The 22247-nt window shown below is 40.6% G+C and overlaps 1 protein-coding gene across 8 annotated transcripts in view; it reads right to left on the reverse strand.

The window, feature by feature from the left end:
* The window catches only part of Tet (tet methylcytosine dioxygenase-like), a 60242-nt gene that overhangs the window by 29531 nt on the left and 8464 nt on the right, over positions 1–22247 (reverse strand). For all 8 annotated transcript variants that reach the window (XM_018454456.1, XM_018454460.1, XM_018454458.1 and 5 more), the window contains exon 2: positions 16245–18712. In XM_018454456.1, coding sequence (XP_018309958.1) covers positions 16245–17348 — 1104 coding nt within the window. In that variant the 5' untranslated portion in view covers positions 17349–18712. The remainder of the gene's footprint in view (positions 1–16244; positions 18713–22247) is intronic.

Genomic DNA, 22247 nt, shown 5'->3' on the forward strand with positions numbered 1-22247 from the left:
TCGGATTGTTTGTTTTATTCTTTCACGTGAGGACAAATAAAAGATTTTTATTTACAAAAACCCTCGAATTTCAATTGGTATTAAAGATCATGTCCTTTTCGAAGATCAAATACCGTTTCTTCGAGCCTTGGCGAAAATAAGTGACGACAATCGGCGCAGAATCGCGCGACGTACATGTACAGATACGTCTCTCTTTTTCTCTCTATCTATCTTCGTATCTCACTCTCCGAAGCGACATTAACTGTCTACTTCCTAACTTAATCCGTAACTTCCGACGCCGCGACAATCTGACATCCTTTTTATTTTCATTGACTCGTTCCGAGCCTCTCTTGTACGGGGGTCTCGTTCCCAGGATTTTTCTATCCATCGAGCGAGTGTGCGAGCGAACGAGCGAGCGGCCATGTTCGTCTCTACCTATTCAATTTATATCGTTGCGTAGTACGCACGTAGTCAGGTCGTGTCTCTCCCTCTCTCGCTGTCCCATCTCCTGTCTCGCAGACACGGATGGGACGAAAGAGTGCGCCAAATTGACCGACGGAAAGTGACGGCGAGAAGAGTGTCCATCCGCGTGCGCGTCCGTCGCTTTCCTTTTTCGAAGGCTCGAAATCACGGAAAGCATCGATTTTACTCTCGACAATATCAATAAAATAATCGTCTTTCATTAAAGACATGATAGAATACGGTATTACTCGTATCTCAGCCATCTCAGGTAATATCTTTATCGGGCACAGCGGAGACGGAAACACTCGGAAAGATAAACAGCCCCAAATTTAGATTCCGTCTATATCGAGATGACGAAAAAAGTCGTAAGATTCCTTCTTGCGTAATGGAATAACGATTAATCTTTTCGGGCAACATTGCTTCGGTTAGATCGGAGCGGCGCCAAATGAGAAATTTCCAACTATTAATCGGAAGACGGTACGCGGCCCTCGATTCCGGCGTAGCGTGCCTTCCGCCTTTAATTAAAATTGCTAGGCTGCCTGCCGAATGGGCGCTCGCCACCTCAAGAATTCGTTCATAACTCCACGCGCGAGGCAGACATCGGCTAACTGCCGTTGCTGTTGCTACCGCTGCTAGGCGACGTATCAGCCGGAAAGCTCGTAATGCTCGATCAGCGTCGTGAACAGTTTGTTTTTCGCTTCTCCGGCCTGGAAAGAGACAGCCTGGAAAGAGACAGCCTTCTAGACGGATACGATGATTCATCGCTTTACCCCCCTATCCTACGCAGGGTGTTCTCATCACGCCGTTACTGTCCTCTCCCGGTTTTTCTGCGAAAACCGGCGGAATCGATGGCGATCGCTGTCTCGCTCCCAAGGGCGGGAATTGGGATCGACCGGCCTAGCTAGAACGTCGTACAGTAGCATACCGTATATCTGCATGCGTGTCGATCGCCGTTTCAGTGGGAAAACGGCGACGTTGCGTGGCAGGACACGCACGCACGTACAGATGCACGTATGCACGCACGCACGCATATATGTATATACGTATATACGTACGCATACGCACGCACACAGCCGAAAGATTCGAAGCGGCAGATGTTAAAACGCCCAATGGAAACCGGTCATGTTGATGTAGCTGCCGACGTGCCGCACCGCACCGCAACACGAATCGCTATAAAAATATTCCGCCATTGTCTCGTCGGTCGCTGCTTTTTTTCGATCTATCAACGACCAATCGCGACGCTCCTCACGATTTAAATTTATACCGTGGCATAACAACACGGGTCGAAATTAACTGTTAAAAAGATTGGCTTTCTTTCTTCTAATAAAATCTGATCGTTCCAGTTCGTTCACACCGCGGTAATAAAACGAGACGTAGCGATAATAATAATTATTGTATAGTTACACCCCGTGGAACGCGGGCGACAGTGCTAGGTTTTATAAAGAAGCATTATATGCCATTAGAGTTTACTTTCGACATAAAGGGACAGAGGTCAACGACCATGAGCGCGTTAAACTACCTGGTCCGCCTGTTCTCCTGGGTCTCTAGGTTGCTGTGCCTTTCTGGCGAGAAAAATTTTCGGTTTGTAAAGAAACCAACATCGCGTTGATTATTCACGGTCAAGGTATTACCATTTTCGCGCACGACAGACCGCGACTATGCACATCGTTGCGCTGAAACGAAAGAGCCAATCAATCAATTCCCTGCCGCACTATTCTCGCAATGAGATCTGAGCGAATTGCATTAACCTACAGACATACATTACATACGTGTCCGTACGATAATAGCCGCGGTGCCCGTCGCTATCTTCTGCCGCTGCGAGCTCTCGTTCGCCGGCCACGGCTTCCTTTAATGGTACTTCTCGATCTTGTATTCGCGATACTTTATGTATTTTTACGTTTGTTATTTCTGCGTGTGCCTAAATTAATGGCACACTCGTTATACTTAAAATGAAATAGATATATATTTGAAGTTTGATGAAAGCGACATAGAAAGTTTTAGTAGGCTGCTTTTCGTTCGGATTCCTCAATTCGTCCTTCAACATTGAGTGAATACAAAGACAAAATGCATGCTGGTAACGTTTGTGAACGCAACTAATGTAGTGACAAAGAACAGGCCTTTTATAACAGGCCTTGAAATATTCTATGGAATCTAATAGCGAATTCGGTTTGTCAATTTATATGAAGGCGTATAAATTGACAGAGGTATGTTTTATATAAATCTAGAAATTGTAAAATTTTTAATACATTTTATTGTGCTGTTTGATATAAAAAATTTGACGCATAACTAGATGATACACAGAAAAATGTTATTTTATTGTTAAAAAAAGTGATTACTCAATTTACTTTCTTCCTTTTAATGATTATCTTTAACAAAGAATATTTTCTTGATAGTAATAAAAAATCATAAAATATACTTGCTACGAATTTTAGAAGACTCATTATTATATGTTCAAAATAAGAATTAATTTTCTTTGAAGAATATTATTAAATTGATCGAAAAAGCGACTTTTTATACAACAAGCGAATCGAGTTGTTTTAATTTAATAATCTTGATTGAAATAAAAATTAAATTTACTAGAATTCAGAATGTATTTTGAATAAATTTGATGTGATGAACTTATAGTAGATTGTGAATATTTAAAATACTTGATAAAAACAAGTAATTGTTACTTGCGTACAGTATGTATATTTATGACGATCGCTTGCGTTACTTTCTTTTCTTTCGATGTGTATCTGCGTGAGAAATATTGAAATGCGATAAACTTATAAAGAGTTACAAAAGTTTCGCACAGAGAAACAAAGATGAAGCACCCGAATAAATTATCTAGATTCTAAATGAAAAGAAGGGCTGTGTTCAATTTAGCACGGATGTCAAAAGCAACCGATCCTCTCTCAGCTCACAGCTGTCTACAATTATTATATTTCAGCTCTCTCTCTCTCTCTCTCTCTCTCTCTCTCTCACAGACTACTGTATCGATCAGCAGGCACATATATACCTGGGTTTTTGTCGCTACGATTCCATCGCGCATCCAGTGCGTCTATCCTCTTTGTCATGTTAAACACATCAGACGCATCTTGTTACTTACTTACGGGAACTCCGTTAGTCCCCTTCCGAGGATACTTTTTCTGGCAATTCCCCTTGCGCGATCAAAATTATTTAAACTTTTGGGAATTTTTTTTATCATTCCGATATGTAAATATCATAAGAGAAAAAGTTTCCTAATCCGTTCTAATAATGTCCGTAGAAGGTAGAATCCGACTATTCAATGTGATTTTTTTCAATTCTAAACCTCAAAATGGCAGTACCAATCAAATGTAGCATACATTCAAAAAACATACATTCCACATTTACACTGTACACACACATTCATACCAGATTCACATATATATACAGCATTCACACCAAATTCACACATATACAGCCATTTTGTGTTGCGTGGCCAGATTCTATATTATAGGAACTCTAACACTCGAAAGATATAATGTGTAAATGCGTTTTATACACATATTCCAGCCGCTAGATAATGTAAAAAATATTAAAAAATTTTTTATTTGTTTATTTATTTAATTATTTTTGAAATTTAATTTATCTTTAAAATTTTTTCTTATGTTTTTCTGATTCATCAAAATTGATTTGTTCATCGAATCTGAGAGAAAGAGAGAAAAAATCTGGCAACTGTTCCTAGCTTGGACAGATGTCTGTGCTCTTTTGGAAGCTGCGTGAATCGAAATGAAACAGGGGCCACGTGTGGAGGAAATTCGTTTCCTTTTACGGCGGCTGTGAAAAATGCGCGCGCAGATGTATCCGGATGTTTATTTCGATGACAACAATTCGAGTGCTTAATGACGGGTCATCGACCTTCTTTCTCTTTCTGCTTAACTAACATAGCTTTTCACAAATTTAGATTATTACGAATCGTCAAAACTAATGTCTCTCTAAACGTTAGTCCCGTTCCGTTAGCATCGGTAAACGTTCTTTGCTTTATTTAATCAGAAAATGAACTCTAATGCCCGTATTCATAGTCAGACCTTATATTTAAGGATTCCTTAAATTTATCTTTAGATACTTTACGAATTATTTCATTGGCTACTGAGCATCTAAAGATAAATTTAAGGAAACCTTAAGTACAAGGTCTGACTGAATACGGGCATAAAACTTTTAGAGTGAACCTCACTTTAAAGAGTGAAATCTTACTTTTTATCAAGACTGGCTCAATTTTCACTCTTTACAGTGAGATTCCATTCTAAAAAAAATTTAAAGAGAATACTAATTTTAATTTTATAACGAAAAATAACAACTGAATGCAGAAAATACGTGTATAATAATTTATAAATATTTTTTACGTCTATAAGACAAAAAAACGACACTCTGCTCATAATCTAAGCATTTATGTGTCAAATATCAGGTCGATGCGGTCTCTTCAGCACTTCTTGCAATCACGAATGAGAAACGAACGCGCGATTATATCTTTCAAGGTGGACCAATGAGATAAGCCGATTAAACGCAATAGAGTCACCATCTGTCAGTTTTCTCGTCGGAAAGGGTCCTGGACCGAACGAAGGAGCGGAAAAGCCCTTCCCCCTTGATTCCCGCATATACGACACGATCAGACTCATAAATTCCAGAAATCTAAAACCAGCCTTGCACCAATGAGAATATGCGGTGCATCGAAAGCGGACAAAAAGATCCATGACGGATCGACGTATTGTATGTATGTATGTATCATGTATGTATGTATGTATATACGCACGTACATACGAATGTATGTATGTACATGCACCGAATTCTTGCTCGTAGGATCTCCCATGGTAACCATAGCTACTGTACAAACAAGATGGCCGACGGCTTCCGGTTTCGGCTGGCTGTGCGACGCGGCAGCTGTGCGGATCTAGTTTCTAGGCTCGCTGATGGAGCCGAAGGAGACGAGGAAGGGCAAATCGTTCGGATCGATTACGTGTGTCCGAAGGATTATTCTTCTTGAGATGTCTAATCTCGATACTGAAAATATCGAAGCGCAGACATACGTGTGCGCCACGATGGGAAGCGAACAAATCGAAAGCCAGATTCTGAATGGTTGCGTTCAGCAGAAAAGAGAGCCTTGCAACATTGTTGTAAAATTTTTTAATATGATTGGTTTATACATTTAGATCCAATGAGGAACTACGGGCAAGACCAAATATATTAAAGAATTTTAAAACAGTTGTAAAGTTACTTTTTCTGTTGAACGCAACTGTTGACGTCTCTCTTTGCGCTGATCGCCTAGATGACTCGGATGTGATTTTGCCGACTGCCATTTATGAGGCGAGATTAGCGCACCTAATGGCGCCACATGGCATCCATTAATGCGAACAAAAGACTATCCTGGAAGATCGATGAACGAAGAACGCGCACCCCTTGCATCCTCGCGCAGCCCCAGCAGAAATAAATGCTCACAAGCTGCCGTTTGACACTCCCGATTCCGATTTCAATTCGCCGATCGCGCCCCGCAAGACCGGCTAAACGCCGGCTAATCCCAATTACAAACGGTTATTAATTTTAATCGGCGGATGAAAATCGGGTCAGCGCTCGCGCATAAGAGAGAAAGAGAATTATGGCGTCTCCCTTTCTCATCCTCACCCCGCGCTCGTCGGTTGCCTCTGCCGCTTTGCAACCATTAATCGATCGCGCGTCCCTGGCTATGATTTATGTTTACACGCTGATCATCCGTATTTGCATCAAGCTCGAACGAATTTGCGAGGCTGATACATCAGATTCACGTTACGCGGAGAAACCGCGACGAGACAGAAAGTCTCAAATCGCGCGAGATTTCCAAAATGGCACTTTGTATGCACTTTTGACGCCGATTATTCGTGTTAGATATCCTATAACAGAGACCACGAGATGATAAGCTTTTGATTGGCCCGTCGTTTTTGTCAATTCAGTAAATTAGAATAAGTAAAAGACATCATACACCTACAAAAATTTTAGTAATTTTATTAAAGCAATAAATTTTAGTACAGCAATAAACAAATCGATCAATCACAATCAAAATTGCTATCTCACCCTTGACTGATTGATCGATATGCTTACGATCTTATGGTTACGTCTAAAATTTTTTTACATATAATGGGGTACCAGTAAAACGACAGATGACATAGTGTAACATAATGAATCATTACATCCTTGTTTGCAAATGTTAAACAAAGATGAAATAATCACTGTGTTACACTGAGCGCGTTTAAAGTAGACAAAAATTCAATCGCTCAGCTAGCAGCCTATTTATTTACTTGCTCTTAGTGAGCAGGTTAACAAGCAAGGCAGTCTGTTCACCGAGCGATCGAATGTGATTGGTTGGATATAAGAAACAACCCATCATGTTCATTTGCTCGAGCAGACTGATCCCTTGGTCCTGTCGACTTGAACACGCCCTGCACTGTTTGTTGTCGAAAAGCACCAATGGTCTTAAGTTAAAATGAGATAGCATACATAAAAAAAGACGGTATACGTATTCTTCTTTCTCACTCTTATTTCGACAAAATAGTCGTGGCTAGAGTCTGTCTAGCGTCTCTAATCCGTGCGAATGGAGTACGAACATTTCTTTCGTACTCTCGCGCTTTGAAGAGAACTGTACGCGCCTTAAGAGCGATTATCCTTGATCGGCAGCGGTAGGTTAGCAGTAGGTACATACCGTACCAGCTAGATTCTATGACGTCATAATGAACCGACAATCAGCAGCATTGTCGACATAATTCCCGTGGCGTTGTCTCGCTCGATTTAGAGTCAACCCGAGAGATACCGCGTTCCCGTTCTTCTCCTTCCAGTGATCCCGTCCCGTCTTCTCTGCGGCGGAGAGACGGAAAGGACGAACGGAAGCGCGTGAACGGGAAGACATTTCGCAAGGCCGATACGTCGAGTTTATCTCTACGATACATATGTGAACTCGAGGGTTCACCAATGCAAATGTCGCGAGAGCTTCGCGTCCGGAAGATATCGGAGCGAAAGCCCATGTATGATTTGTCCGCGTCACGAGACGCACGCAGACATTTTTACCCGGCGTCGCCTTCGCGCGCGGGAACTTCGAAGTTAAATCGATGGGAAGCAATACGGTCGAATTGAAACGATCGAGCTACACGGAGAGGATGGCGAGAACGGCGCGCGGTGAGATTAGGAGGGATGACGATCGTCGACGCGCACACACTCGGAATTGGTCGCGCGAAAATGGAAGAGCTTTCAAATCGGTGTTCTTAATTGACCGAACGATTGACTGTCGTCGTGATTACGTGCCACGCAACGATCCTTCGCGCACCAACGATTTTCCGATTTGGTCCAGTAATACGATTTTTCCCAAATGTTTGTAAGTATCTCCTTATAGTTCTGAACGACACAATCTGGTCAATAAAATGTATTTTAAAAAATTTCAAAAACAGCACAGTTCTACACCCAGAAAAAGGTTTAAAGAAATGTTTCTTTATTATACGGTTAAAGAACAAATTTCTTGGATTTAAACATTATTTTTTGAAATCAAATAAAAAAAATTCATTTAATTTAAAGAAATTATATTCAAATCAAAGAGTTTTTTCCTTTAACCGTATAGCAAAGAAATATTTCTTTGAATTGAAGAAATCTTTCTTCGAGTGTATATTAATTGTAAGATTTGGAGATAAACGAAGATAATAAAATACAGATTCAAGAAAAATGGAATACTTCTGTGTGAACTGGATTTGAAATCTGCAGGACCACACGCTACAGATAAATCAATATCGATAGTGAATCTGCGCCTCCCCTCTGAGGAAGCAATGGCGAAGGGTAGAAACCCAGAAAAAGGATGAAATGATGCGCCACTAATTCTGTTACGTTCGTCATCGGCGGTAGAGCGGTGCACGTGCACCAAGGCGAAACGTATAATATTTTCAGGACGCATGCGCGGGTTCCATGTACAGGGTGGTTCATCACGTATGTATATAGGACGGCGCAGCGTGGCTTAACGCGGTATGGCGTGGCGCGGCGTGGCATGGCGCGCCGCTGCCGCCACGGCAGCTGTCAGACAGCTGTACGGGGCTTTTTACCTGCGCTCGCGTTTACTGTAATCACGCATACGATTCCAACCGCTCCGAAACGAAATGTACCGGAGACGATATCTACACTCCCGAGGCAGATCGATGGTAGATCGTTCACTCTTCCGGTGTAATAAGTCAGCGCGAGAGGTACTCCTCTGACGATTACCGTCATGGAAGTCGTCGCGCGTCCCGCTTTCATTATCGTCGCCTCTCAATCGCTTCTTGTTTACGCGGTGAAGCTCGCTCTTATTAAAGCGATTTCTTTGTTATCCTTATTATTATATTCAAATTTGATACTTTTTTTACTTATTTAATTTATTACTTATTTAATAAAGTTTTATTTCACATGAATATATCGAAAAAAGAATCTGATAATAGTTATCAAATGTTGAGTGGAATAATTTCAACCAAATGTTCGATTAAAATAACCAAAAATAAGCTACTACTATACTCTTCGTTCATTGGTACTTAAATGTAAAGAGAGACTGTATTGATACTTAAATGAAAAGAGAGACGGAGAAACAATTATTCGTTCACGCAAATTAAAATTCTCGCCTTTCTGCAGCCTGCCGAATCAATCGATGATTGATAATAGATAAAAATATATATATTATATATATATAAAAGCCGAATGTTTATTCTCGTTTTCATTGTTTATCGGAGATTGTTTATCAAATATATTTGTACATTCGTGCATAACGGAATATACGCCGTAAGTGTACGAGGAATGGAGGCGGCAGTTGCTGCGTTCGCGTTTAGCTATCGCGAACGCCTCGAAGACGTTACATCCGGCAAGCCGGATCGATACGCGAGAGGACGGAGAGAGCCTCTCTCCCTGGCACCGATCCTGAAGCCAAGACAGACCTTGGACTCCCCGTGAAAAGGAAATTCAAGGTACCCCGATGAGAGGCACATCAGCACAACATCGGAAGTTTATTTTTATGATTAATATATTCTCAAATAATTACAGAAAATGAATTTTCGTTGTAATGCTATATATAGGAACGTCGACGATAACAATTTTTCAGATATTGAATATTAGATACGCCGATAAAATTAAATTTAAGCTGGTTATTCTCGTTTCTGATTCAGTAGCTAAATAGGAAGCCATTAAGTTAATTTCTCCAATCGATTCGTCACGAGATCGAAGGATCTGACGTGCGTGTGGAACGCGTGCACGTGTACGTAGCGTCACCCATACGCGTGCACTGGCATGACTCAGAGCACACACGCGCTCTCGCACGCACGCACGCACGCACGCGCCCGATGCACAAAGCTGCAACTCAAAATCGATATAGCGAATCTAGCCAGATTATATCCTCCGCAGGGCTTCGCACAATACTCGTAATCCGTCGTAAACCGTGACCGCAGTTGAGACCGCTCTAATATTTAAGCGCACGTTCGAAACCGATAGAGAAACGCGTGCGACGCGTGCGATGCGAGTATAACGTTCGCCAAATTTATTCGATGTAAGATAATCAAGAGCGTTATATAAAATAGTTAAAAATTTTAAATCACAGAGTGAATCAGAAAATTTGTCTAAAACGTAACCGAATGACCGAATGAAAAACGATTTAATTAACCTTGCATTTCTACGCTTAGGCTTCTGTTAACTCATTATTATTAACAAAAGTGTCACTTCTTGCACCACTTTGTTAACATCGTGTTTCACTATATTTAACTGCGATTAGAAGCTAACATACAACGTTATCTTATATCGACGAAATGTTTAATCGCTCGACAGATCTTCTGATTTTTCCTTTTATTCAACAAAAAAATATGTTTATAAAACTGAAATATTATCAAATTTTCCAGTTTTATTCCCCAGAGCTCTTTTTTTCTCTCAACTATCCGCTCAATGGCTGCGCTCAGAAGAAAAAAGCAGCTCTGCAACTTGTTGTAAAATTTTTTATGTGATTGGTTTACATATTTAGATCTAGTGAGGAATTAATGGCAAGACCAATTATATTAAAAAATTTTACAATAGTTGCAAAGCTACTTTCTCTGCTGGACATAGTCAATCTTGATGCAAGCAGCCAGTCATTTTGCATTTTTCAAGAATAATTGTACAGTGCAGCGGGAACCCTACCTTTGTCATTAAGTGCACGTAAAATGTACGTACGATGACGATGACTGCTTTTTATACGGTTCTCGGAAGATTGATCAAAATTTCTGCCAACTTTATTGCATCGAATCTTTTATATGATGATAGGTGCGAATTATTGTATTATGATACGTTAAGACGATAAATAAAAATGTTTAATTTTATGATTAATTAATATCGAAATAGGCATATTCGCGAATGAGTCCGCGTTGAATTTCGTTCAGTAGTTGAATAATATAGAACTGGTTTTACATTTTCGTCCTGTGTCCTGGTAAATAGTCTTAGCGGGGATGCTAGTAGCGGCGTCAAAGAGAGGCGGAGAGGGGTATCATCGTGAGAGGAGAGAAAGAAGGAAGAAAGACAACACCTGCGCGCGTGCGTGCGAAAGAGAGAAAGAGGAGACGAAGGCAAAGAGGGGATGGAATTATCGTGGAAGAGAGATACGGAGGGTGAGACATTGGGGAAGCTGGGGATAGAGGGGTGCAAGGAATCTCCATCGTGGCAAACGGGTCGATCGAGTGCGTGTGCAAACATTTTCGGCATGCGTTTTCTTCGCATGTGCGTAGAAAATTCGGCCAGTAAAGAGGAAGAGAGAGAACGTAACGATGGGGGTGGTGTGCAAAAAATCGTTCCCTCGCCATTTTCTCTCCTTGCTTCTATTCGTCTCTGTTTCCCGCCCCTCCTTTCGCACGTGTGCGTGAAAAATTGTCGAAATTGCGAAAACAAGACCCGGAAAAAATCGATGAATAAATTTCACGTCATGCTCCGATTGAACTCGTGCGAATTATCGTGCAAGCATGTATATTTGTTTGTCCAACATGAGATAACTTTTAAATCAATACTTATAACGATGATCATTCAAATTTCGTTGATACGCAGGAAATATTTGCTTATTGATTCAAAATAAAAAAAGAAATAGAAATATTATGAAGAGCACAGCTTACGAAAAAAGAAAAAATATATCTGTCGTGTCTTTCCCCGCGTTGAACGCACGTAACGCATAGAGAATTCGAGATCGGCGAGGCGCGCGCAGTCGCGCACGCTCGCGCTCGCGCGGCCGTCGCACGTGCGTGGCTGCGTATGTGCGGGGAAGCTGTGAGTCATCCTGTGGGAGAGGGAGAAAGAGAACGAGTCCTGTTTCCCGCGGCAGGAAACAACGAGTGGGGGTGGGGATCGATATATCGACTCGAGAAACACACTCCCGCCGTTAGCGGGAACTGCGTAGCTTCAAGGTCCTCCCTCACACCCCTCCGCGGCTCCTTTCTACGTTTTCCTTCCTTCCTCCTTCCCGCCCTCGAGTCCCGCGACGAAGTCGATTTTCTCGGGCTGATTCGGAAGCGGTACGCCTTTTTCGTTCATTTAAAAAGCGCTTGCTTTTTATACCTCGCTGATAACTCCGCCTCGCTTTCGTCCTTCTGTTCCAAGAGCGTTATCATCAAGTCGACGAACTCAATCGTGCCATGAATACCCGCATCGAAGATAACGCGAATAATTTACCAAACTGGAAAGAATTTTTTCTAAGGAAATAAAATGGTGTATTGAGACAAAGAAAAAAAGGAAGAGAAAGAGATATTTAACAAATTATATCGCAAATTGAGTGAAGATTTTTATTATCAATTATGATTAAATTTGTAAAATTAAAATTATATATAGGCTACGAGTAAACGCTGGATGTCGAGTGCTAAATTAAATTTTAATATATAAAGCATAGTTAAGAATATGCAATAGACATATGTTTCAACCTTCATTAAGTCATCCTCAGTGCAACACAGTATAGTTAGGAACTAACTCTGTAAAAAGTTAATTTAGCACTCGACATCCAGCGTTTACTCGTAGCCTATATACAATTTTAATTTTTAATTTTTAAGTAATATTTTTGATTATATTTAAATTACGCAGGCTAAAAGATGCGTCTCACTCTTTTTTTAATTTTATTAGATTTCATTTTGGTTTACACATTTTGGTTTTTTATTGAAATTGTTTATTAAACTATTACGAAATAATGTATCTATAAGTATCAGAAGTAGGTTTTTAAGAGCATGTTTAAAATCAGAGTTGGTTCCTAACTATACTGTGTTACATGGAGGATGACCTAATAAAGGTTGAAACGTATGTCTATTGTATATTCTTAACTATATTTTAAATATTAAAATTTAATTTAGCACTCGACATCCAGCGTTTACTCGTAGCATACATACAATTTTAATTTTTAATTTTAGAGTAATATTTTTGATTATATTTAAATAAATTTGTAAAATAAATGACTCGAATTTAGCGTTAATTGATACTGTCACGTTACTGAGAGAGTTTATGCTGAATAAATCTATTTGTTGTCGATAGAGTTCCAAAACATTACAATCCAAAATATTACATCAGAAAAAATCAAGCACTGATGCGCAGCATTTGATCTTTTTTAATGCTCGTGCCGCGGCGGCACGAGCCCGTCGCATTATTTTGCCATGACGAGGAGCGAACGGGTTGATTGGCCTGCCGTCAGATAACCCTGAGCAGCCGAGAATTGTATCCGGTTATCGTGCGGTTATCGCTTTAAGCGAATAACGCAAAAAGCATTGGTAATGCACTCTGCGGGACTCGCCGCTTCGTCGAGACGAGCCGAGTTTCGCGCTGCAAGTTAACGTAACCGAACCCTCGTCCGCTCACGAAACAGATCCCCTTTCTCTCTTTTCCCCCTTTCTCTTTTCCCTTCATCACCCGCTCGTTCTCTTGTCCGCCTTCTCGATGGCTTTGACGGGCTTCCGTTGTTTCGATTTATCGAGAAACCGGAACCGAGACGCCACTTCACCATGGTTACCGTTTACATTTATTTTCGTCTTTCGCGAAAGACAATTCGCAGCTGTGGAATATGCACGCGCGTTGATCTCTGTCTGTTTTTACGGAAAATTGTCGAGTTAAATCGTTGAGCAGGGAGCAATGGTACAGAGTAATACGATACAATTTCGAACATGGTACAATTTTGAACGAAATGAAATTTGAATCCAATTTTCAAAGTTCGAAGTTGATTTTTTCTTGTTTAGTATCCTTCAGTACTCACCACATAACAAAAAGGTTACTAAACTTGAACGCCGAAAATTGAATTCAAATTTTATTTTATTTAGAAATGTATCATGTTCGAAATTGTATACTTTACACATTTAATGAAATGCTACACTGTGCATAAAACGTAGTGAAGAAAAAGTAGATGAAGAAACTTGCTTTTTTACATTCTTATCCGCTCTCCGAGACAAGCGAGTAAAAGCGGTATGAAGATACTCCGAAGATGCGGTGGGTCAATGATCCATCGTGTTTATGAGAAATCGGGTCAAAACAAGGAGGAAGGCGATAAAAATCAGAGTGGCAGTCAAGGGAAAGGGTGGATACGGTCTCTCGACAGCAGGTGTGCGATGAACTCACTGAGGGCAGAGTTCTTTCTCGCAAGCGAAAGGAAAGACTGAGCAGGGATGGCCGTTCCTTCCCTTGGGGTAAAGAGGGTGTTAAGTTCTAGGGGGTTGTTGTGACGGCACGCCTGTACACAGCGGTCTTCGACTTTTTCCGATCTATCATCCCTTTCTTTTGAACCACGTGCGACTTTCGGTCGTGCAACCGAGTGACTAGAAATAGTCGTCGGTTTGACACGCTGATAGATGAGAGAAAGATCGAGCTTCTGGAATTAATGCCTAAATTCTAACCAGAATCGTAAGACTCGTAACATATTCCTGTAAGACTTGTAAGAATTTTTTTAAGCGTTTATACCTTTATACAATATTTCTTCTTACTAGCCATAAAATTTACAAGAAATCATAGATATTTACGAATAATCGTACATCTTACGATACATACGCATAAAATTAGAATACTAGTCATAAGTTCTTATATATACAAGTTTTACGAGAACACATTACGAGTCTTACGATTTTGCTTAGAATTGACTCATAATTTGAAAACTTGGAGATCCGAAAATTTTCTAACTCGGAAAACACCCAGAATCTCACTTTTATCGTGCCTGATGATAACGTTATTGATCAGGAAATAAAGAACTCGTAAATACCTGGTCCTTTTAAATGCTGATTAGATTACAGCACGCTATCAGGAAGCTGTAAAGTGCATCGATCAAATAAATCGAAATACTAATTGATAAATAGTGGAATGTTATCGGTGGACTCTTATATTGACGGCACGGCGTCGTCGGGCCGAGACGTGCGACTCGGCGCGTGTGTCGCTGGCAAACAACACGCCTGTTTCTGAACGAGAAACGAAGTTCGATACGCGATTATTATGACCCGCGGTGAGCCTTGAACTTGCCCTACGATAAGCGAGGCCGCTTTACGAGTCGTTGTTGCTGCGCGCTTCATTTTCTCGAGGCGTCAAGCGCTCGTGGTACAATAATGGCGACGATGTATATACATACATATAATTAAGAAAGAGAAATCCTATTTTCGGTCAAGGCGGATCTTAGTGCTTAATTTCTATGTGAATACGTATCTGATTTTGCAAACCACGCGTCGAAAATTTTTCAGTCTTGAAACCAATAATATCATAAATAGAATTATAAAGTAGTACTATTACATATTAAATTCAAGCAATTGAATAATTTTTATGCTAATAAGCATCTTATAAGAATATTAATAATTTGATGTTAATAAGGCTCTTACAAGCGAATAATTTTGTTGCAAAAAAATATATTGTATATGCATATATGTATACACAATTTGCGCGTTCTTCGCTAATCAGATTGCAGTGGTTTTCCAGTACATGTAGTCGAATTTACATATTAATTGCAGAGAATTAATTTTTATTTATCGCAGTTATTCTGGCATTTTAAAAGATTTACCGTACTTAAAACAAGCAGATACGAGATATTAATTTAGATTTTCTCTCTAACATCATGCTTATCGGTATAGCAATTCTACCTCGGCTCTGATCAAATGCAGAATTATAGGTAGTTTCACGCCATCCCTAGTTGTACGGTAGCAGCTGAACAGTCAACCAGTCAACTCGCCAACCCCCTATTCAGTGTCGCTACAATAATAAACCACTCGGTTATCTGTATTTCTGTATTTCCCTCAGGGATTCACGGCACATTCAGGCATCGAGGCCAAGTTCAAACTATATATATATATATATATATCGTTCTCTAACGGCGTTTTGTCTGTGCGTTTATATCTTCTTACTACACATCGCTCGTGTCTATCGTAGCAGATTTCGAAGAACCAATCATCGAAGAACCGGGTTTGCGTGTCTACTCTGCGTTTTTCAATACTGGTGCGATTTTTTCAGAATTTAATATTCTTACATTTAACTCTCAGTCAGCAACATGGGATCTTTAAAGACAACGATATTTTGATTATGAATTCTAGATAAATCTGTATAAAAAATAAGTAAAATACAATCTGACTTCAATAAAAACTTGTTAAAAGCTTTGACAAGTATTTTTTTTCAGATTTTTATATAATCCGGAACAATAAAAAAATTTGCTCAATTTTTCGAAGATCCCCGTTACTAACAGAACAGTTAAAATTCCGCGTTACCAGCGTGACGGAAGATTAACGCAAATTGTTGTTAATAAAAATACGCGTTTTACTCTTACGTAAATAATGTGTGGAAAAAGATTGAAATAAATGTCACGATGTCAATAATATAATTTAAATTGCTGGTTCACTTACCTTCTTCTCCGTGAGCTTTTCGCATCTCCTCATCTTACAGATCTGATGGCTTTTGTCGTTTCTGCATGGCGCACAATCCCCGCAATTGTCCTTGCGCTGGCAACCTATGCACTCCCCGCATCTCTTCCGTTTTTTCTTCGCCGGCTTGTCGCCAAGGCCACCATCACCGTCGCCGTCGGTTATACCTCCGCCGAGATGGTGCACGCCGCGATTCGCGGTGGATGAGACGGCGGCTACCTGACCAGAACTTTCTACGTTGCCGGTACCAGCACCACCACCACCGCCGCCCCCACCCCCGCCATCTTCCGATTCCATGGAACCAGCACGGATTTTTCTGCGTTCCTTTTTACGTCCGTCGATGCCAATCGGCCGTGAAGTCGGCGAGGAGTCCAACACGGTTGATATCGGATTTTGGAAATTCGCGTGGTGCAGTTGCGCGTATTCGGGCTTCACTACCGTCAGCACTGTATGATGCGGATGACCCGGTGGAGGTGGCGGAAACGCTTGGACTGGGCTAGAGCCCAAGAGCTGTATATGACGTTCGTCAATCATCTGCTGCTGTAAAGACGGGACGTCCCGAGCTGCTACTGGCGCCGGTACCAGAGGATAACCGACTGATCCACGATGCGAATGCGGCGTCGGAAGCGGTGCCCCAAGTGTGTGGAAACTCGGCAGGCCCACGGCTGATGTAACCGGCGGCGAGTGTGAAATAGACGCTGGTGACAGCGGCGTCAACGCCGTCAACTGAGGTTCAGATTCGCTCGGGGCGGTGAACTGACTTGCGAAGCTAGGCAGTCCCTCCGGACCGCCGCCTTTGGACTCCCAGGGTCTATACTGGCTCGTCGGGACCACGTCGATTAGTCGGCCAGTCAGGCCTTCGTAGTAGTCCCAACCTATCAGGTTTGACCCAACATCTTGAGGATGGAGCGGTGGCAGCGTCGAGGTGTCCATCGTGTTATCGCCGGCGAAGCTGCTGAAGGGCGGCAGGTGCCGCGCCGTCAGGTCGCCGGTGCCGATCGTGCCCGGTGAGGTCGCAACCGCCGCCGGAGGGCTCGTCGGGACCCTCTCGGTGGCGACGACCTCCTTCGTCACCTCGGCGCTCATCTTTCTCGCCACGTCATCGCGACTTTAACGCCTCCACTCGGTTGGCGAGTTTCGCGTGCCCACTTGGTGGTGATCCTCTTCCTGGAACCTCCCGAGAATCCCTCTCGCTGGATGCTTGTCCTTTTCGAACCCGAAGGCTCGAGATTATCTAGTTCTTTTCGAACGGATAATCAACGAAATTCTTGTACGCGACATTGGCGCCTTTCTCGATCGACTGATCGCACTCTGATTCCCATTAATTTGTTGAATCGGATCTTAAAGGTCCGATTTCCTCGATGACGACGGAGGGTCGTCTGCGATCGGTATTCGCGACGTTCGCGCAAATCCTTATCTCAAAGTAGATTCCGGAATAGTTACACTTGTTTGGAAATGGCCCGTGTGTTTCGGTCGCACGTAATTTTCCAGGTAATGGTCTATCTTCTTCAATATTACGCTTGTTCTTTCGTTCTGCTCTCTTTTTCTTCGTTTCTCTGTCTATTTATATCTTTAATTCTGTGTCGTTTTGTACTCAACAGGTTTAGGCTACGAACTGAAGTAGATCGGTTACTCTGGGAGTATTTAAGCGAATCCGGTTGATTCCTCCCTTTGTCTGCTTCTTCTTCCTTTCGCTTGGCGAAAATCTGTCACGTGACACGTCCAGTTTAAAAAATGCACTTATTATATTTTACGGCTATTTCTATAAACCTCTACAAAATTGTATGCCGGCTCGCTTAATTAATCTGGCTCTGACGAAGGAATCGGTGTGTGTCTCACTATTATTTCACTTGACGAGAGATTATTGTTATTCGATGAATGATTAATAGAAAAAAAATGGTAGATTCTTTGGTTTACGGTCCTGCTCTCGCAATGAATTACTATGTAGCTCTTTCTTTCTTCCTTCTGGTTTAATTTACTGTTGTACGTTTGCACTTGATTGCGTTTATTCTTATGAAATTTATAGAATGTGTGCCTAAAAGATTATTTCTTTTATATTCCAGAAAATAAATCTTACTCTATTCTATCCTATTCTCTCGCTCTGTTTCTCTCTCTCTCTCTCTCTCTCTCTCTCTTCCTGTTACAACAATCACTTTCACTTTGTTTTCTTTCTCAATTTGGCACTGGCGGACTTGTTTATTTATTTGTTTTTATCTGTATTTTGTCTTCTTCCTTTAATTAGATATATTTTGTACACTTATAGCTAATATAGCTCTTAATCTTTTGTCTTCTGAACCTAAGCTCTTGGGATATTTTCTTTTTTTTTTTTGTGTGTTCCTTCTTTAAATCGATATAAACATACTAATTACATATTTCTTTCGCGTTTCGTAAGAAAATAGAAATCACTTGAGGTTAATGTGGCTTGTTAGAAGGCGGTTGATTTGTACGATCTGAAACAGAAAACAAAAGGATTTGTCTATCAGATATTCGTGTCACTTCACAGCAAAAAGATGAAAAATTTTCCCGATATAATAAAACGATTGCTCGATTGACGTTGAACTGATTCATAAAGCGTGACTTGCACGTCGTATCGAGGGTAGAAAAATCAACGAAAAAAAATGGTGTTGCTAACGTGGATCAGCGAATACGTTATACATCACGCGAGCGGGAGCGCACACGTGACGCGAGACTATACGAGAATATGTCACAGACGTTGCTTATAATGTGACCATCGCTAAGCCAAGGCTACTATTACGTTCGGCGTTGGTTTCGCACACCAGCTCGTACGCTCGCTTTGATACTTGCGTACGTTGCGCCTAGCCGTTTCATTCACGTTGCTTAGAAGTCCGACGATGGCTTTGAACTCGTCACATCATTCCGAGTGGAGCAACCCGATCGAAGACGGAAAACGGAAGAACGTACCGTTGCTGATAAAAACTTCTTCGGCAAAATCGATAATTTCAAAAATTGTTTATAAAAAATTTTAAAAATCAAAAAGTTTAATTTAATTATTTGACCCCCCTGCGTGTAACAAATCTATCTTTAAAAAATTAATATTTAAATTATTAAAATACATGCAGTCTTTATCGTTAAGTCTAAAGAATTGTTCGCAGTCGTGAGAGTTTCGTTGCTGTCGTTAAAATCGGGCTGCTAGCCCTCCGCGAAATATCGATCGATGTTTATTCTCTCGTTCTCTCGCCGCTTCTCTTTCTCCTATATCCGTCTCCTCCCGCTCTTCTTTCTTCCTCTTATTCTCTCTCACTTTCTCACTCACGCACACAACTACACGCATACGGCACAAACTCTGCCACAGGGTGGCGAAAACATCACGGAGTCGTTATTCACGTAAAATTTAAATATCAGACGTATGATTTTTTTAAATATGAACAAAAGTGAGAGACGTTTGGACAAAATTATATATAGAGGTCATTATTACGATCAGCTGGTTTCGATACTATAGATGTGAGGTCCATTGAAAATAGGTTCATTTCTGTCCCGCTACCCTTTATGTAATCCAGGTAACATGTGACTGTATGTGTGGTTTTCGCAAAGCACGCAGATATATAGGCGACGATAGCTCCCGCTATGTAGCGGTCGCTTTTCCATCTCCATCCCGCCGCGTCGTCCCGTTTTCCGCCCTCAAACTCTAATAGCTTTACAGCTGTGACCGCTCGGTGCTTTCGCTATCGCTGGAAACTTGCACTGTCGTTTGGCCAGCACTTTCGCTCGCGGCTCGACCTTGCGGAGATGCTTCCACTATTTCGCGCTGCACGCGAGTGATACCGTTTACTTTGCACGTGCGTACACACACATACACATTTACATGTAACACATGTACATTTACTAACATGAAGGTTTAAGATTTTATTTCGAATTTCAACTTTGATTCATATTGCGACAATCTAAATGTCTATTATTTAATTGTTCATAATTTTCAGTTCAGCCTCTTTCGTTAATTCGTTCTTGAAATTAATATATGTCTAACGTAAATTATACTTTGATTATGAATCTGTATAATTAATGAAGTGTATTATTTATACGGATTCTCTAATGACTAAACTTAAATAAATTTCGTAGAAAGACCCTTTTGAGGGTACTCGTCTCAGCAATTGAACTTTGTTAATGTCCATAACTCTTAGTCTACATTAAATATCGCGAACTTTAGTCTTTAAAGGTCGCGAATCTCGACATACCGATAGTGCGCGCATAAATTCTGGATAGTAGCGTATTATTCTTTGTTCAAAACGATAGCTTCATACAAACAAGAATTATGGAATAAAGATAAATTTAAGACATTCGTCTTTTCCGTAAACCAAATTAAGAACAAAGTAATTATAAGATAAAAATATTTTGATTTTATTTCTTATTGAAAGACAATGTGACAACTCGATTGTTTTTGATATTTGATATTTATAACAAATGACCGAATATACAATATTTAATTTAATTCTCTTTGCACCAAAGAAAGGTCGATTTGTAGCAAACTGAAATGAGATATGAACAATCAAATTTAATTCTTTATTTCTTACTATACGCGTAAAAATAATTTGACACCCGTTAGTTCCCCATCTCCGGTTGCACTTTCGTCGAATCGACTGTAGGTGCATGCACAAAAATTCAATCTCACCGTTGCCCGCCATATATAGGGTGATTTAAAAGAATGTACATGTGTGTGTGATCGTTGGATTCGTATCACTGAACGATTCCTTATCTTCTTATAATTTTCTTATATAATTTTCTTATAATGAACATTGATTCGTGGCTTTGTTAATGATAATTTTGTAACTACTTGAGTAATTACGATTTGTCGATTCATGCTCTAGATTAAATGGCCCAAAGCATAAGAATGAACGATACTGTTTCTTTACTTTAGAACTTTTTATCGAAAAAAGAAAAACTTCTAACTCTTTAATTTTCTCTCTCTCTCTCTCTCTCTCTCTCTCCCTTTCTAACGATAAAGTTTGTAGACAAGTATAACTAGCATATTATGCTAATTATACTTGAAAACACTTTTTAGGTAAAACTTTACAAAAAGATATGAAATTCCTTCGAGAATAGAACATAAGCATTGGAGGGACACCTTTTTCGGGACACTCCGTATAGTCGTGTCAGAGAACGAGTCGTTTGCGGATTCTTTCATCCGCAGCGAAACGCAGGACGCAAATTCCGAGAAGCGCATATAAACCAGCTGCTATAGAGACCCGAAGATTCCACACGCTTGGAATTAATATTAGCTGTGCGTCGCTAACGCAAACGTCGCTGAGAAAAATCTTCCTCGCTCGTCGATTTACGACGTTAAATAATTCGCTATGACATTCCTTCGAATCGATTCGCAAAGAATTGGCATTCTAACACGCCACTGGATAATTTTAACTTACAAACTCTTCGGATGTCAAATACACAGAACAAGCTACAAAAACTTGTATATATAAAAAATATAAAACAAAGAAAGTCTATCAAATCTTTAAAGATACTGAAATAATTGCGCACAAACCGTAAAAGTTTCGTGAAATTTCTGCCATTAACTTCGGACTAATTTTTGAGAATATAAGCACTCATCGTGCTGTTTGTCGTGCATTGGGAAGAAAAAGGGATAAAAAGGTTCGCGCGCCATTTTTGCCACAGCGTAATGCCGAAATTAGCGCGATGCCATCGCGAGAAAGCGGATTAACGCGCGAGAAAAGGAACGACATACCTCCAATGTACAAATTCGATTTGAACTTTTCGGAGAATTCAGACAATCGTAAGCTTTTTCTCATCTCTGTTGCAAACTCGAACTGTAGAAAATCAGAATGCTGCTGTTATAGAAAATAATCTTTAACAAATTAATTACCGATCTTGAGAGAGAAAGAGAGAAAGAGAGATCGATCGATCTTTTTATTACTAGCTTTCTCAGCTATTTGCGATAAATCTTTAACTTACATTTCGAACATACGTTGTTAACAATCTCTTAAACATTTCAAGTCTTTCGCATCCTTTTATATT

This window comes from Mycetomoellerius zeteki, unplaced genomic scaffold (assembly GCF_001594055.1).
Source record: "Mycetomoellerius zeteki isolate Tzet28-1 unplaced genomic scaffold, Tzet1.0 scaffold433, whole genome shotgun sequence".
Taxonomy (NCBI): Eukaryota; Metazoa; Arthropoda; class Insecta; order Hymenoptera; family Formicidae; genus Mycetomoellerius; species Mycetomoellerius zeteki.